At 40.8% G+C, this 17,336-nt stretch overlaps 1 protein-coding gene across 6 annotated transcripts in view; it reads left to right on the top strand.

Annotated features, from left to right (window-relative positions):
* Positions 1–17,336, top strand: part of astn1 (astrotactin 1) — a 559,446-nt gene that overhangs the window by 529,449 nt on the left and 12,661 nt on the right. For all 6 annotated transcript variants that reach the window (XM_087850671.1, XM_087850667.1, XM_087850670.1 and 3 more), the window contains 2 exons: positions 57–157; positions 4,262–4,445. In XM_087850671.1, coding sequence (XP_087706797.1) covers positions 57–157; positions 4,262–4,445 — 285 coding nt within the window. The remainder of the gene's footprint in view (positions 1–56; positions 158–4,261; positions 4,446–17,336) is intronic.

Raw genomic sequence — 17,336 nt, 5'->3', positions numbered from 1 at the left:
ACAAAATGGAAAAATGGACTTTATATTTCACAGTGTGTGTGTGTGTGTGTGTGCAGGTTCCGGCTATGGGCAGTAGACAACACGGGGCGCCGTTCGACTCCAAGTGAAGTCACCATCAAAACTCCGTGTCCAACTGTGGATGACGTCAAAGCACAAGGTGAGGGGAAAAGACTGTACATCATTATTTGTGTAGTAAATATGATTGTTATATGATGTCAGAAAAATACGGGGGGAAAAAAAATTATATTTGGTGCAATTTTTTTTGTTTGTTTGTTTTTTAATTTACCGGACAGACATTTGCTCTTTCTATTTGCAGTCACGTCTCAAAACCGCACAAAACAGATGTTAGATGAGTTCATCGAGCGAGTCATAAAGACACAGGCAGATAGTTTTTCTCTCTGGAGTAGAACTGTTTATGGACACTGTACACTAAGATCTCACGAGAATATCGGTTATAAAGTGTGTTATTTCATGTCAGAAATGAGCTGAAATCATTTGTCACCCTGTGCACTAGTGAAGCTTCATACCAAAGACTTTATAGATCCTGCTGCTGAGTTGGAGACAGGGCCGTAGACATTTGGGTAGTTTTCACCTTTTTGCCACTACAATTGAAGTATGGCTTTAATTAAAGGCCCTTAACTGTCTTTTTTTCTGCTCTACTACCATATTTCCTGGTGCTAAGGGTGGGCTGATTAAAAAAGTTACGCAAAAGCTGTTTCAGTGATAGGTGTGGGATATTTCTTCATTCCTAAATTAAGCAAGGCAAGGCAAGTTTATTTGTATAGCACAATTCAACAACAAGGTGATTCAAAGTGCTTTACAGAGACATTAGAAACAAAAACAAATAAAAAGCATGATTTAAAATTGATTAAAACAAGCAGACAAACAAACTAACTAATTAACAAACAAACAAAACAGTAGATAAAATCAAAACAGATAAAATCAGAACAGTAGATAAAATCAGAAGTTAAAATGTAAGTTTTGAAATTTAAGCTTAAAGCAGGCAAATATTCAAGAGTTCATTTCAAGTGATGAATGATCATGGGATCCTTTTCATGGTGAAGAAAAACCCTTTTACAACGGTCCCCAGAGGGGAAAACACTCCCCCTGTAAGGTAGCTATCCATTACTGAAGTCTACCATAAAGAGGCTTTGTGGAAGACGCTTTGACAGAAGGTTCAACCTCATGAACAGAAAGGCCAGGTTAGAGACTCTCAAACAGCATTCTTTGGACGGATGAAAGCAACATCAACCTGTCACAGAAGCACAGGAGTAACAAAAAATGGAGTGGTTTCAAATTGTACTTGGGTCACTAATGTTTATTAATGATGTGACAGAAGACAGAAGCAGCCAGATGAATTCTGAAGTGTACTGTGATCCATCCAGCCGTCCATTCGCTTCCGCTTAAACAATTTAGGGTCACAGGCACCCTGAAGCCTATCCCGGCTACCGCAGGGTGACAGGCAGGGTACACGCTGGTCTGATGCAGGGCCAAGCAGAACTTGCAAACTTGATATTGTCTACAATAGTGGACAAAGGCCTAAAAGACCGGGCCAAACAGGGATAAGCCACGTGGTCAGTCAGGTTGAATTTCACTAGCGGAGTAAGACACATCACAAACATCTGCAGACTTCGAGCCATCATTACATGGAAGGACTTCAGCAAAATATTAAAGTTCAATAATGATTTTTTTTAATTTGTCCAATTCCTATCTGAACCCTATTAAGGGGCTACTTAATTTACTGTGCTTGACTGTGAAAACAATTTCCAATGTAATTGTCTAATTGTATAAGAAAAGATGTGCCACTAAATGCAGTTGGTTTTAATTACTGGAAATCTATGCATGGTGTGACATGCAGCACATGCCATGTAGTTGCTTTTACTGATGTTCTTGGCAGTGTCACTTCCGAGAGGACTTACGCTCCAAGGTTTTAGTTTCTTCAGTGAATTCTTCAACTTTGTTGTTGATGATTTATCCCTTTTAAAATGATCGGTAATGATAGTGAGACCAAAATCTTTATGTAAAATGACATCTGCTTTATTCATCTAAAATTGGAGCTGCAGATGTCATGATCCTGGGTCATTTTGACCCAGCGTTTTGTGTTTCCTTACCTTGTGTTTATTCTGATTTTGTATTGGTTTAGGGTTGGACCTGAAGTTTAGTGTTTTATCAGCCCTACCTGTGTCTGTCCTCGGTGCTCTGTTCATGTCCCCGTGTTGTAAATCAGTCTGTGGGTTTCCTGCTTTACTTTGAAGGCTCGTGTTCTGGATTTCCTGTTCTATTCTGAAGGTCTGTGTCTGTTGTCATTGTGTTCAGCTTGTGTCGTCCAGTCATCGTGTGTATTAGGATCAACTGTTCTCCCCTCCTGTGTGTGATTACCCGATTATCTTGTGTGTATATATTTAGTGGGTGTCGGTCTGTGTTTGTCTGCGTTCTTGGTATCCTCCGTCAGTCTGCGTCTCTCTGCCTTTCACCCCGTGTCCTGAGGATTTCAAGTTGCTCTTTAGTTTTCCCAGTTTAGGTTTCCGTTAGTATTCCTCATGCTTCGTTTCTGTTTCTGCCACTGTTACCTGTAAATAAACTCTCACTCATATCATCAGTCGGCCGCCTGCATTTTGGGTCCTCCTTTCATTCCACAACACGGCTGCTGCCCCAGCCGTGACAGCAGAAGAAACAGGAAAGAGCACATCTTCTCCACTTATGAGGCCATTATATTTAACCCTTTAAAACCAGTCAGAGCGGGCACGCTTCGTTTTGTGTAACTATTTTTAAATCCCGGTAGCTCTGCAACCACGTAAGCTAGCACAATAATTTTTTTTGCATATGAAACCGGAGGAGTTGTACTTACATCTTATGCCATCAGCTTGTCCTCGGTCACAGTTTCCTTCCACATATAGCTTTGCAAAAACTGCATAAAAAGCACTTGCAGCAACAAAAACATAATATTCCAGAAACACGCTTTGCTGATCCGATCAGCTGAAGTGACGTCATTTTCGCGGAAATGTCGTTTTTTACCATCAGGGCCTCATGAGCCTATACTGGTGTTTTTAAATGTTATCTTTGACTTTATGACTTTCTGTGTCGTTTCTGGGATGCTTAGGACTCATATTGCACTGCTGGAAATAGTTTATTTTGATGCAGATGCTGCTTTTGCAAATTTGCACTATAATATTTATTTTCGTTTTTCCTGCAGTATGTAAAAATTGGTGTATTTCAAAAATAAAACTATGAAGACACTCAAAATAAATTTCCTGTGGTGGGAAACTATTTTGTGCAACTTTTTTGTATTTACAGTTTTGAGGGATAAGCCTCTTAAATTTCTCTAACTAGAAATATATGTTAAAAAAACAAAAACAATTTTCAATTTTTTTGTAGTTTATTGCACGTTTTTGCAATTTATGTAATTACTATGCACTTAATACATACATATTATTAAAATTTAGACTGTAATGGTTGTATTGATGTATAGCAACTTGAAATGCTCCCAAAAATGGCTCCACAGCATGTAAAAATATGATATAAGCTCTGGCAGACTTGGTTCTATGGTAGGTCTTAAAGGGTTAACAGTACCCAATAACATCTTTGTCAACATCAAAGAATCTCTTCCAATGACCCCATAAACAAACGCATATTACAGCTACTGTGTCGCTGACCCTCCATCCGTGGGTATTTCACACAAACATGTGACCTCTGACATCACTGGGAAGAAAGGGGTGCTGATCACTATCCAGTAACCAACATCCTAATTTGGGATTAGACTTCTTAATATTATTTCTTTATTACTCTGCCTCGCCCACACCTTAGCAACTGACATAATTCCACATGGATTCCTGTAGTGTCCTACAGTAATTGAAATTAAGGATGCATTCGTCAGCCTGTCAGGATCACTGAGAACAACATTGTTTAAAATGGATGCAAAAACAGATAAGACCATTCTTCTCTTGCTATGAGCGATCTGCCCCGTCTGTCTACAGAAAGCGTGATTGAGTGTGAACTCAGCGAAGCTCCCCACCCAAACCTCAACAGCGTATCCAAAACAGCAGCGAGGCTAGCACGGATTCAGGAGAAAGATGACTTTGTCATTGGAACATCTTGCCTGGATCATTTAATCTCAAGTAGCCTCAGTCAGCCTGTTCATTAAACATAAAAAAGGGTTTGAACTGATCACCCGTATTGTTCTTTATTGTTGGGCATAGTTAACACTCATTTCCTGCTCCTATTAAAGCTGCAAGTTAACCCCCGATTGTCTGTTTACTTTCAGAAATTGCAGATAAGATATATAACCTGTTTAACGGCTACACCAGTGGGAAGGAGCAACAGACAGCTTACAACACTCTGATGGACCTGGGCGCTCCTACACTGCACCGTGTGCTTTACCACTACAACCAGCGCTACGAGAGCTTTGGTGAATTCACCTGGAGGTGTGAGGACGAGTTGGGGCCCAGGTACGATTATTTGACTGTTTCCTTTCTTCCTTAACGAGTCAACAAGAACAAAAGATGCCACACTGGAAAATGCATGTTTATTGAACACCACAGGCAGCTTAGTTTTACCCATGCTGGAAACGACAGGAAAAAGTGACTTTTCTGCCAGACAATTGGGACTCGGCTTGTATTTCAAAAGTGCCCACATCTCTGACGTGTAACCTCAGATCAGAAAAATGCATTCCTTCCAGCAAATTGATCATCAACTTTAACTTGATCGCCAATTTATCAGCAGAACCCAACAATATACAAAGCCCTGTAGGTCTGTCTTGAGTCAGACTTTTACAGAATACCAAAAGCCTGAGCCATCTTAATAACGTGTAGACTGCGTTCACTGTAATCAGTCTTCCAGATATGCGTGCGTGTGGGAGTGTGTGTAATCCATTCATGAGTTGCCCTCCCACCAACAAAGTGCAATCTGTCATGCTGAGCTTGTGCAATTGACACTGACATCTTCAAACAATAACAGTGTGAGACTGAAGAAAGTGGCAACTAGACAAGAGTCTGGATTGGATCACAGTTTGTCAGAACAACACTTTAAAATGCAATTTGAGCAGATAGGCCATAAACGAAACATTCACCAGCAATCCTGTAAAACCCAGAAAGCTAGCACTGAATTACAAGACATAGATGTGCTCTATTAGTGATTACTGCACCCCCAACAGCTTATAGGAATTTGTTCCCATTCAGATAAAGATCTATATAGCTACTATCAGGTGCGATGAATAAATCAACACATTGTGTCATATATATAAACATGCGTATTATAATATTCTCACTGTCTACATATCCCAAGATTACACCAATAGTACATTAGTAACTAGTTCATTGAACGAGTACTGTGCGTATCCAGAGCTTAATCTTTTTTTTTTTTTTACCAGTGTAGTGTAGGAATTTATGTGAATTTGTGATATTTAAGTATTAGTCTATTTAATGCAACTCATAAAAAAAAAAAAAAATCTTAATCTGCCTCGGTTGACATTGAAACATACAGAGGGCTAATCTCTGGAGCTGAAAAAGTAAGCTAGCTGCCACTTGACGTTGGCGAGTCAATCCCCTTAGACTATGTTGAAACTGAAAACTTTCCAACACTTTCCTACAAATAAATGTTATAGTCTTTATGGATTCTTCCCTCCCCTCAAAACAACTCTGAGTGAGGTGATTTTCTTTCTTTTTGCAACTCCTTGAGTTAACTTGTGTTAGCTAATGACGTAGCATTCAACTTTTCATGCACATACGTTAACGTTTGGCCCCAAAGCTGACATCGCTGAGTGATGCTATGTTGTCCAGAACGGGCTAACGTTAGCCTACACATTGTCTTTGCATTTAACTGCTCTCTGGAAAAAACATCTGAGTGAGGTGATTTTCTTTCTTTTTTTTTGCAACTCCTTGAGTTAGCTTGTGTTAGCTAATGGCGTAGCACTCAACTTTTCATGCACATACGTTAACGTTTGGCCCCAAAGCTGACATCGCTGAATGATGCTATGTTGTCCAGAACGGGCTAACGTTAGCCTATACATTGTCTTTGCATTTAACTGCTCTCTGGAAAAAACATCTGAGTGAGGTGATTTTCTTTCTTTTTTTTTGCAACTCCTTGAGTTAGCTTGTGTTAGCTAATAACGTAGCACTCAACTTTTCATGCACATACGTTAACGTTTGGCCCCAAAGCTGACATCGCTGAGTGATGCTATGTTGTCCAGAACGGGCTAACTTTAGCCTACACATTGTCTTTGCATTTAACTGCTCTCTGGAAAAAAACATCTCATCTTTTGTACCCTAGCTGTGTTTTTTGCCCAACATGCGCTGTGTAACAACGGTCTGGCGAGGAAGGAGCGGCTAGCAGGTCCAGCGAGCGTGTGGTGTGGGGGTTAGCTGAATAACCCGAAGCCAGTCAGTTAAATCCAATAACAGACCTTTATTCGCCGTCAGCAACATTACACTTTATAATGCCAGGTCTCCTCGGCTGTACTCGTCCGAGCATACACGCGCGGGGATTGGTATCGCCAGCGCTAGCTTGTTACAAGAGTAAGGTGTTTTCTTGGAGAATGGAACATGAGCAACATGGAATGGCTGCCGCTAACAACACACACCCACTAGGAGACCCCTATAGCTACTACAATAGTTGGGCAACCCCCCCTAGTGGTGCTATAACCCAAAAGGGTTGTTACAGCTGCAAGCAATTTCTTTTGCACTGCACTTACATTTGGCCTGAGCATCTATTCCCACAACAATCCGCACAAGTTGTCTGACGTGATCTGTTCTTGTGCATAACAACAGTTACAGCTTGAACAGAAAACAGCTCTAAATAAAACCAAAACTGTGCTTCGTACACTTTTCGGTGCAAGCGCTAATTTGTTCCACCGTTATTACAAACACATTTATAGGGTCTCCATCCACACTGTTGTTTCGACTCTCAAAGGTGGGCAGATGTGCCGCTCACAGTTTCCAAAGCGCTGTCTCTGATTGCAAAGCGGTTGTTTGCGTGAATTAGAGTTACAGGAGAAAGTCAGTCAAACTGACTGGGAAGCCGAGTGCTTTTAACCTCTGTGACATCACCGGGGCCATTTAGTAACTCGCAACCATGGAGGGCCCCAAATTTCCGCCCAAACTACGTATAAGTACCCATAATGTAAAACTGTAGCTTAATGTTTTATAAACAGAGCCATGTGTCTGATATAAAACCTACTTATAAACAGCAGTCTGTGTTACACGCTTTCGCTTTGGCAGGTGAAACTGATTAGCAAAGGCTCCCTTAATTCTGTGTTTCTCCCTCTGTCTGTGGGCTCCCCCGCCCTAAATGAAAGGTTGGTTTTAATAGGGACCATGCTGGAAAGAGTTGATGTAATTGAGGGAGTTGCTTCTGAAGTGTTCCATTAAAATACACTTACATTAACAGCCTCCCAATTTAGTTAAAGGGAGGGGTGATTAATGTTAATAAAGGCACCTCAGAGCTGGAAAAGTGGCAGAGAAGTGCATTTGAGGTGAGAGCTGGCAACAGGGGAAGGAAGTATAAACATGTTTTGTTTAGCCAAGTCATCAAATGAACATTAGACTTTCCTATGTATCTAGTTTAGAGTGAGGAAAGACCTGAGCTGTGTGCTGTCTATTGTTACCAGGCGAGCGTGCAGGCAGCGAGGTTAATGGCCTCACAGCTCCGCCGCCGTGTGTCTGAGTGTGCTGACAAGCTTCCCTGTGGCGTCAAGCAGTTTGTTTCTCTGACGTTATTTGACCGTTGGGGAAAACAAATGCAGCAGATAAATGGCCGCACCTACGCCAGGACCAAAATACTACTGATATCATTTTTAAGAAACCAAAATAACCGTCATGCATATTTCTGGCTTTTCAGGCATCCTGTGTTGATGTTGGCCCGATGCTGCAAAAACACCTCAGATCATGATGATCATTGTCATTCAGCTGAACCGGGAAAACATTTTTCTAATCTAGACTAGACTCATTATGGACATATTAGGATAAAGATTGTATTTCTGTTTAATTCCAGACAGAATTTTTAATCTGTGGCTTACTGCATATTTTTCTAAGCAGATGACTGTAGAAATAAAAAAGCTAAACTAAACATTAGGGTTGGGGCAGAGCTGCTACTACTGTTTTGATGAAACTGTCTCTTTGTTCTGATTGTTCTCCTTGCATTTCGTTTGCTTTTTATTGAAAAGCAACTTTGGAAGTCACAAAATCCAGAAAAAAGCAGCTGTTTACATGTTCTAGTTGCTCCTACTTAAGTACCAGATTGTCTGTTTGTACTAAACTATCAAGGAAATTGCACCTGCATACTTTCTATTAAGCAGTGCTTCAGTATTACTGTATAGGGGAAACAGCGCTCACCCCTATTGAAAACAACGTGTTCCTTTTGTAAACATCGGTTCCCAGTGGAGTCAAAAAGAGGACTAAAGCACCATATGCTTTTGGGTAGGCCTGCCTTGTAATTAGTAAGTCAATACCGTACAAGAGTGCAGTTTTCCTTGGTTTCACAGTCAGATTTATCTCTCGCTCATCACGTTAGGTTTCAAAACATCAAGACGGCAACTGCAAAAATGCTGCTGGGCTTCGACGTTGGCCTTTACTAACCAATTAGTGGCATCGCGGTGGCTACATTCAGTTCTTGGTGCCACATTTGATGGAAATGAAAATAGTAATCAATAGTCAAAGTGAAAAAATGATGCAGCAGCCTAGTCAATTTTGCTGAAATTTCATTAGAGCAATTCAAAATGGTAATCAGTTAGCCTGACAATACTGGGGCATGCTTCTAATTAGACAGTGCATGGTGTCCCGAGGGATCTCCTACCAGATGTTGACCAGGGCATCACAGACCTCTTTGACAGTCCGAGGTGCAGCCTGGTGGCATCGGATAGACTAAACCATAATGTGCCAGTGGTACGAGCGTGGGAGCCAGTCAGTGGTATCAATTCCTTCTTCCTGGGAACTGCCTGAATACAAAGCCAGGCATTGTTGTGCTCCAGGAGGAACCCAGGACCCACTGCACCGGTGTAGGATTTGACAGTGGATCCTGGAACCTAATGGCAGTCTTGGTGTCGTTGCCTAGCCTGTAGAGGTCTGTGTGTCCCTCCACGGATTTACCTCCTCCAGACTATGCCGGGCAAGGAGCTCAGGGCCCACTAAAGGACATCAGGCGCTCAGGCCACCCTCAAGAAGTCTGTTTCTGATTGTTTGGCCAGAGACATTCACACCAGTGTCCTGCTAGGGGTCATTTTGTAGCTCTGGCAGTGCTCATCCTCTTCCTCATTGCACAAAGGAGCAGATACCATCCTGCTGATGGGTTAAAGACCTTAGAGTAGAGTACCCTAGAGTAACTGCCTGTCTCCTGGAGTCTCCCCCGTGGTCTTGAGACTGTGCTGGGAAAAACATAAAACCTTTTGGCAATGGCATGTGTTGGACTACCTGGACAAATTGCAATCTGTGAAACCTCTGCAGGGTCCAAGTATCGCCTCATGCTAACAGTAGTGGCGTTGCCCCTAACCAAATGCAAAACTAGCAAAAAATTCAGTCAGAAAAGACGGGGAGGAAAGAAATGTCAGCAAGCCTCCACCTCTAAAAGCTTTCATGTTGGGGCTGTCTCATTGTTGCTGCTCTAGTGCACCGGTTGTTAATTATATTAACATCAAAGCAGCTGAAACTGATACTTGAACTGGATATACTCTAAAGCAACAACATCAATATCCCAGAAATGTGTTCTTTCTATATATTTATTTATTTTTTGAGCACCTATGTGTCTCCCTCATAGAAAGGCATTGTATTGCCTATATTCTAACTAATATTGGGACGTTTTACAGTAAAAAAGCTGCAAAATGCCTGAATAATTGGCATAGCTAACACCGTATGCATTGACCTGGTACTTGGTAAGAAATTGTTAGGAGGCATTTCTCATAAACATCCATGAAATTAGTCCTTGCTGTCCTAAAGCCTTGCTGTGAGTCTCTTTAGTTGTGGTTTGTTCTTAAATCAACAGTTTTGTGGTGCTTGAGAGGCAATATACCTCTCCCATCCAAACACCTCAGGTCTGCTGCTGAGAGTAAACAGCAGGGTGGACACAAACTCACACACACTCAGACCACAAATGCATACCCACGCACATTTTCGTCTTCCCAGATCAGTCCGACTTGTTATGAAGAGAATTCCCCAGTTTCCCTGTCACAAACAATGAGGACAGAATAAACGAGATTTTCATTAGCTAGTCAAAATACAGATAACAAGAGCCCCGCTCAGGCTCTGACTCAATGTAAACTCGTATCAGCCAAGTAAGCAATATCTGGAAACAAATGAATGAACAAATGTGGCTTTATCTTTCTTGTGGCGGCAGATATTCAGATCTGCTGTTTTTAGAAACGTATCGGATCTCACTGACGAGAACCTTTGGCATTCTCCACGGGACATTTGTGTTGCCTTTTTCATGCAACATTGCGTGATGCTTTAACTCAAACCATAAACTCACCGAAAGACTGTCTCTCCAAGGCTCGACAATTCTCCTCCCGAGGCCCAGACCTTGTCATCGCCGGGGGAGCACCCGTCATGTTAGGCACGCCGCCTGGCTATTGACTTCGAAACGCTAGATGTTTTGGCTTGGCTGAACAGAAAGAAATCCTCGATCCTTCCGTCCCGACCGTGTCCTCGGTTGGACTCGGTGCCCTTTGATGAACTGAGAAATATTTGATCCTTTTTGTTGAGTTTCTTTCTGTTTTTCCTTGACAGTCTCTCTAATCAGAGCGCTTGCGATAATAAGTATTGTTATAGTTGGAATTTCTCTCAGGAAATCATAATCATAATCACCGCAGACTGTTTACTTTGCTCGCTGACTTTTTATAGTTGAGATGAAAATACACACACACTTGAAGCAGAAGTGCCTTTTTGCTGTTTGTCTGCTGGTGATTTATTGGTTTCTGTGATACTGAAGAATGAACAGAAATATTTACATACGCTGGTATAGACTTTTAATAGAAAATTGCATTATCAGTATCAGTACACATTGTTATGAGTTTGCTTACCAATTACATGAACCTTATCAGCAGCATCAGAGGAAACCCAGGGGACTGGTCCCACTGCAGTTAGAGTATTTTTAGCAGTTTGTGCGTTTTCACCTTTTTTTCCCATTTGTAGCCTGCTCACATTGTAATACATGATACTGTAATGTAATAAAATATAGACCATTATGTTCCCTAAATGTATAATGTATACTGATGCTGTTCAGTATTAAAGATAAAAAGTTCTGACAGATCAATGAGAAAACTTTTTGTTCCATGTGTACATTAGATTTTAAATGTGACGCGTTACTTCACCGACTTCGTTTATTAAATTATAGTTACAATTATGTCTTGTTACAAAGGCTCTTCAGTTACCTACAGGCCAGCCAAAGAGAAACGTTCAACTAATGCACTTGCTACAATCAGCTGTTTTCAGAGTTTTGAAGTGGTCTACAGCTTTTGGGTAGAGATGATATGGACAGGGCTATTTTTGTTGCACAAAAGAACAAGAATAAAGTGGGACTGAAGCAGCGCGGGATCATCTAGACTTTCAGGGAGCTTTCAGTGTCTTTTAAGAAGCCCGGAGATGGTTTCCTGAAGACTACTTCAAGAAACGTCCGAAGAGAGTTCAGACTGAATATCATATAACAACTTAATCAACATTAGTGACCAAATGTCTCTCACTCTTTGTATATAACAACTTAATGCAATCAATAATAAAATTAATCAAAGAACCTTAAAACAATTTCCACATCATACGAATTTAACTCAAATCTCATATTTTGTGAACAGCAGTTACATCAATCCAATGAATTGAGAGAATGTACATTACTGATGCACGAGGAAAGTGCAAAACGTGGTCGCAGTACTATTTAGCCAAAGACTGCTCATATTTATCATCTCATTACAATAAATAAAACTTACCTACTAGCTTCCAAAGAAATATTTCCGATTGGTTTAAAACATTCACAAGTGAAGAAATAAAAAGATAATACAGCACTTAAAAGGAACACATGAAATTTACATTATACAAAGCTAATGATTAGCTAACGATTAGCTTGCTATGCTAGCGCAGTTAGTCAACTCACCGGAAATGAACAAAAAACACAAAAACAGAGGTACATCGGCATCAACAAAAAGTGTCCGCGTTTCCCAACAAGCGGAAGAGTAAAATCCAATTTGTGTCTTCACACATAACCTTTTTCTTGAACAAGGATTAAAGAAAAACTCGGTGAGTAGCTCTGACCAGCATACGCAGCCTTAGCGCTATTCTCCTTCTCTATAGTTCTCAACTCAAGTTCACAAGCACTAAACAATCTCATAGTGCCACCTACTGACATTCTTTGGTAAAAGCAGTTCATTTTCATGAGGCAAATTTTAGTGGGTTACACGGGTATTTTTGAAAACTGAGATTTTCCGTTTCCATTTTAAAAAATAATCCCATCCACAAGTAAAGGCAGAAATGAAGGAAAACGCTGCTAGGAACATGCCAAAGCAGCAGGTGGCGATATATTCCTAACCGTGCAGAAATGTTGGCCAATCAGAAGTCTAGAAGCCTCGGTGGGAAAAAGTAAACAAAGCTGGGGCACAGAAGCAGAACCGAGTGGTATGTGTGGAGGGACAGTAACTGTGTGTGTATGTAAGCATTTAAACACTGCAGAGAGAACAATTAACAGTAACAGTATTGTAGAAATTCATTTCACTGAAACAATAACGTGGCGCACAATGTGACGTCAAAAAAGGTGCACACCTTTGACGCTGCGTTTTCTGCGTTTTCTTCGTTTTTCTCGTCCACACGTAAATGCAAAAACTGAGTTTTAGAAAATATCCACCCTGGCCGGAGTTTTTAAAAATCTCAGTTTTCAATGACCGAAAACGCCGTTTACGTGTGGACGAAAGGTGCAAACACATAGAAAAATCTGCATTTTCAAAAATACCCGGGTACGTGTGGACGTAGTCTTAGATTAGAATTGTGTAAACTCAAGATGCTCTATTTCCACATATGTTTGCAAATTTTTTCATAAATCGCTAATTCCCATTTTACAAGAAATCTTTATAGAAATGAGGGGTTGCAACACTTTTTCAAGTTTGCTGCTTGATAGTTAGATATAATTTAAAGCCTAAATCTATGAGAATTGACTTTAAAAAGTATGAATTAGCCCCAAAAAGTCAAAAACCTTATCTGACCTAAATTTGGTCTTCGCAGTCTTTTGCAAGTCCAGTTGACATCACGCGGGGCTGCTACTATTAGATGACTCACTGGACCATTCTGTCTCCTCGTACCTATGGCTCTATGATGCGTGCTGGATTTCCCTCTCAGTGTCAGATCAGTGATTCATGAACATGGCTTTTTTTATTTATTTATTTTATTTTATTGTGGAAGAAGTTGCAGGGAGGCATTTCTGGAAAGTGGGGCCACGTCTAAGGAAAGATGGTGTTGGTGTCAATAACCTCTTTTGTTTTGGTGTTTTGTGGGTTTTTTATGCACTGTGTGTGTGTGTGTACCAGCACCCAATGGCACACAGTTGCAGCATAGTTCAGGTCTTTTGTGCTGAATGTTTCCCTTTAAACGCATCAGGATGGATAACCGCTGTGTTGACAGTGAGACTGTGGGGCAAGACTCTTCATCGCAAAACTGCTGAAAAGTGCTGGGTTTAAGCCGGAGAGCGAGCTCTCATCACCAGTATTTATCCCACAGAAAAGAAAAGTCAGGTCAGTTTGAAAGTTTGAGGCTTGTGATGAAAAAGCACAATGCGTATGGTCATTACAGGACTTCCAGGGAGCAATTAAGCTCTGGCTAATTCTATTAAAAAAGGCGATTATATTTCCCTTCTTTCTTTGGGACAGATTTTAAGTCCCCTCCGCCTCCGATTTTAAGTTTTTAGTCCCCTCCGCCTCACCCTTTTCACAATAAAAGACTTACAAATATTAGGCCAGTGGCTAATTCGTGTATGTCTGTATGCCTGCTTGGATATGCACGGTCAAAACCACACAAATGTTTGGGGTTTGCATCGGGGTTTTTTGCAGCTCTCACGTTGTATTGTGGAAACCATTTTCCATCCCTATAGATGCACAAGAGTTTATGGTGACAGCCGTTGCTATTTGGAACCTGTGGAATGTTCCTCAGCTTTCCTGAAAAATGAAAGCACAACAAACCACATTTATGAATATTGAAATAAATATCCCCTCTTTCCCCAGACCACTGACATGTGTGTCAAAATATTGGGAATATAAAGAGGTTTCAGAAAAACTTTATGAATGGCAGTCTAACTGCGGACTACCAGCACAACACAGAGCAGCCTGTCTACTGAGAGGCAGTGCAACAAGGCTGGCATCATTAAAGCAACAATTTCTCTGCAGCTGCAGACAACATCGCTGAGGCTGTTGACATTAGGTTTTAAAGACAGTCCAGTGGTGGATATAAAGTACAAGTATAAGTGCAACATGTTGCTTCTCATGTATCTTTACATGTGAAGTGATTTGCAAAATCTGCCAAAAATAACACAGACACTGATGGTGTCTTGCCCGTTTAAAGGGAGCTGTGGTGTAAAGGGAGCACTGCTTTTCCAGAAATAACATGAACACACACACACTAGGAAATAGGGTGATGAGCTGTATGTTTACAGAACAGCAGTTAATGCGGTGTTGGCACAAGATGGGAGATGAAATGCAGCAGAATCCACAGGCCACTGCATCGGTATTATTGCAGCGTTCGAGTCCATTCAAAACAGCAGTGAGCTGCAGCTTAACAGCAAAATCAAACGGTGAAAAAAAGGACTTGTGGGTTATCGTTTGAATGGGAGTTTGACAAGTGGATATTAGCTTGCCGCAGAGACTGGAGGAAAAAAGTTACAAATAAAAAAACATTTTTCTTGTTTGCTCGTAATGGCTGGTTTTATTCAAAGTTGAAATCCAGATCAGACTACAGATTCTATCCAAAACCAAATGTTCCAGGTACCCCAGGAACCGGGCACGTGGAGGTTTACCAGGCTAAAGCCCAAAGCAGAATCTCATGGCTGAAGAACGGGCAGGCTTCAGAGGTCATGTGATCAAGGCCTTCGCCTTCTGCCATGATCATGTTTAACAACAACATCAATCTTGTCATTGAAGAGACTTTCATTATTTGACTATAATATTATAGACTAATATTTGTGAAAAATAAATAAAAATTGCAAAATAGGCAAATTAGTTATTAACAGGCAATCATTAATGTTCTCTCAGGTCTTGGTAATCAGGGAAAAAAGAACATGATCATTAAAAATGACACAACAACAACCACCTTTGTTTTGATAAGACTTTTCTAAGGCTTCGTTACAAACTATGAACACTTTTTACAACATAAAAAGTGTAATGATAAGCAGCTGTTGCTGTAAGTTAACGTAGTTTCATGCCATACCACAAGGTGGCACTATCTGTAAAGAACATGGGCATGAGCGCTAAGAGGTGACGGGTGGTTGTTGTTTTTCCGGCTAACCAAGCATGGTTAATAAAGTACGTCGCAGATCACAAAAGGACTCTTTCTTCATAAATAAGGAGACAAACAAAACAAAAAGCATTAAAAACTGAGCATTACCTGTACAAATGAAAGCACCATTAGGCTACATGCACTTGTTGGCGCATTGGTCAGTAGGTAGCAGTGTGTGGCACACCTCAGTCACATCTAGATGTTTTCACGAAGGGTAAAGAAAAGCATTGTTCATCACATCAGTAGAAAGTAGGAAATTTGATATCTGATCCAGATGGCAGTTAACTTTTGTTTACATGGGACCTTTGATTTACTGCAAATAGATATTTTTATCTTTAAAGTGAGACCAGGTAACTTCTCGAAGAACAAAGAGCACATTCTTCCTCTCACTAATGAAACACTGAAACCACGAACACATCATTAATCTTTTCAGGACTTTCACTGCCTTAATTGGTCTGGTGGAACCAGCTCATGCTAGCTAATGTTAGCGAACTTTAGAACTGCACAACAGTGCTAACATAACAAAGTGTGCTTTTTTTGCTTGATGATTCCTGTCTGCTTCTTCTACTATAATGCAATGTTTTCATGTTTCTTTTGGTCCTACACGCCACCTCTGCCGATTTCTTAGATACCACAAAAATTGAATAATTTAATCCAAGACCATCAACACTAAAAACCTGAATCAAAAACTAGCCATGCGTGAGTAGATTTTGCCCTTGGCCAGTAATGTTGGAAGGCTAACCACCAGACTGGAGGGCGTTATTATGGAATACAGTCGGGGGTAATTTTATCCTGCTGTAAACTGCACTTTTTTACATATTTATTGGATTTTATATTTAATTTTCTCTCTTCTCCACTAAGCAATTACAACATTCACGAGTATCACTAAAAATGGCGATTCTTTGTGGCCAATACTTTATATCATTCATGCACCTTTATTTCTCTGCTTTGACAAAATAGTCTTATGCTAAGAGTCTATACTATTTCTGTCATTGACCTCACCACACACAAAAACACAGCATATTACATTTATCCCACTAGGGGTGAGCTAGTCTGAAAAACCTGCCTCAGAGTCTGACATTTGTCTAACTGTCTCTAACCAGCCATCTATCTTTAACTCTAACCAAACATTGAGGAATGACCAGTTGGGCAGAGTAGGCTCAGCTCTCAATAGACCTTACAAAACCCTCAACTTTTCTTTTGTTTGATCTTTACATACATTGTATAGTACATGTGTTCTGGGGAATTTTCATATCAATCCTTCTCAAAGTTAAATTAATTAACCTCATGTCAAAATATTGAAATATTTTTAGTTAAATTTTCCTTCTTGCTTTCAGGATAATGCCTTTACTCTCAGTGAACTGGAAGAAAAACCTTGTTTTCATGCACCTGCAGATGCTGAGTACCGATCTGACACTACTGCTCTCATTTACAGTCATGCTTCCATTTCCTTTCTTTTCTCTTCTTAGTCTAAGTTCATCTTACCTCTACAGCTCCTCATGCGCACACACATCAGTGTGGAATATAAGCGAAATAAACACTTGTGCAACAAAAGGACCCAAAGCACACAGCGTTGCAAGTCCAGTGATGCACCAATGACTCAGGGGCCATCAGGCCTAGTCTATTCCCTCCACCCTGCAAGCAGAAGAAGACCATAGACCACTTTGAACTTAAAAGGCTGGAGACCCAGATACCACCGGGTGATCCAGGTGATGGCATCCTTTATGTGATGGAGCCACTGCAGCGGGGCCTGATCCGAACAGACGGTGGGATGCGATGGCTGCTGTTTGATCCATCCATCCTTAGGGCGCACCTGCCTGCCTCCCAAGTGGTAGCCCAAATACTAGATCTCCCTCCGCCCAACAGTACACTTCTTCTGGTTGGCCGTAACCCCCG

This window comes from Neolamprologus brichardi, chromosome 14, assembly GCF_056152115.1.
Source record: "Neolamprologus brichardi isolate AB-2024 chromosome 14, ASM5615211v1, whole genome shotgun sequence".
NCBI classification, from domain to species: domain Eukaryota; kingdom Metazoa; phylum Chordata; class Actinopteri; order Cichliformes; family Cichlidae; genus Neolamprologus; species Neolamprologus brichardi.
The sequence above is the reverse complement of the archived record's forward strand: the minus strand, read 5'-3'. Positions and strand labels throughout refer to the sequence as shown.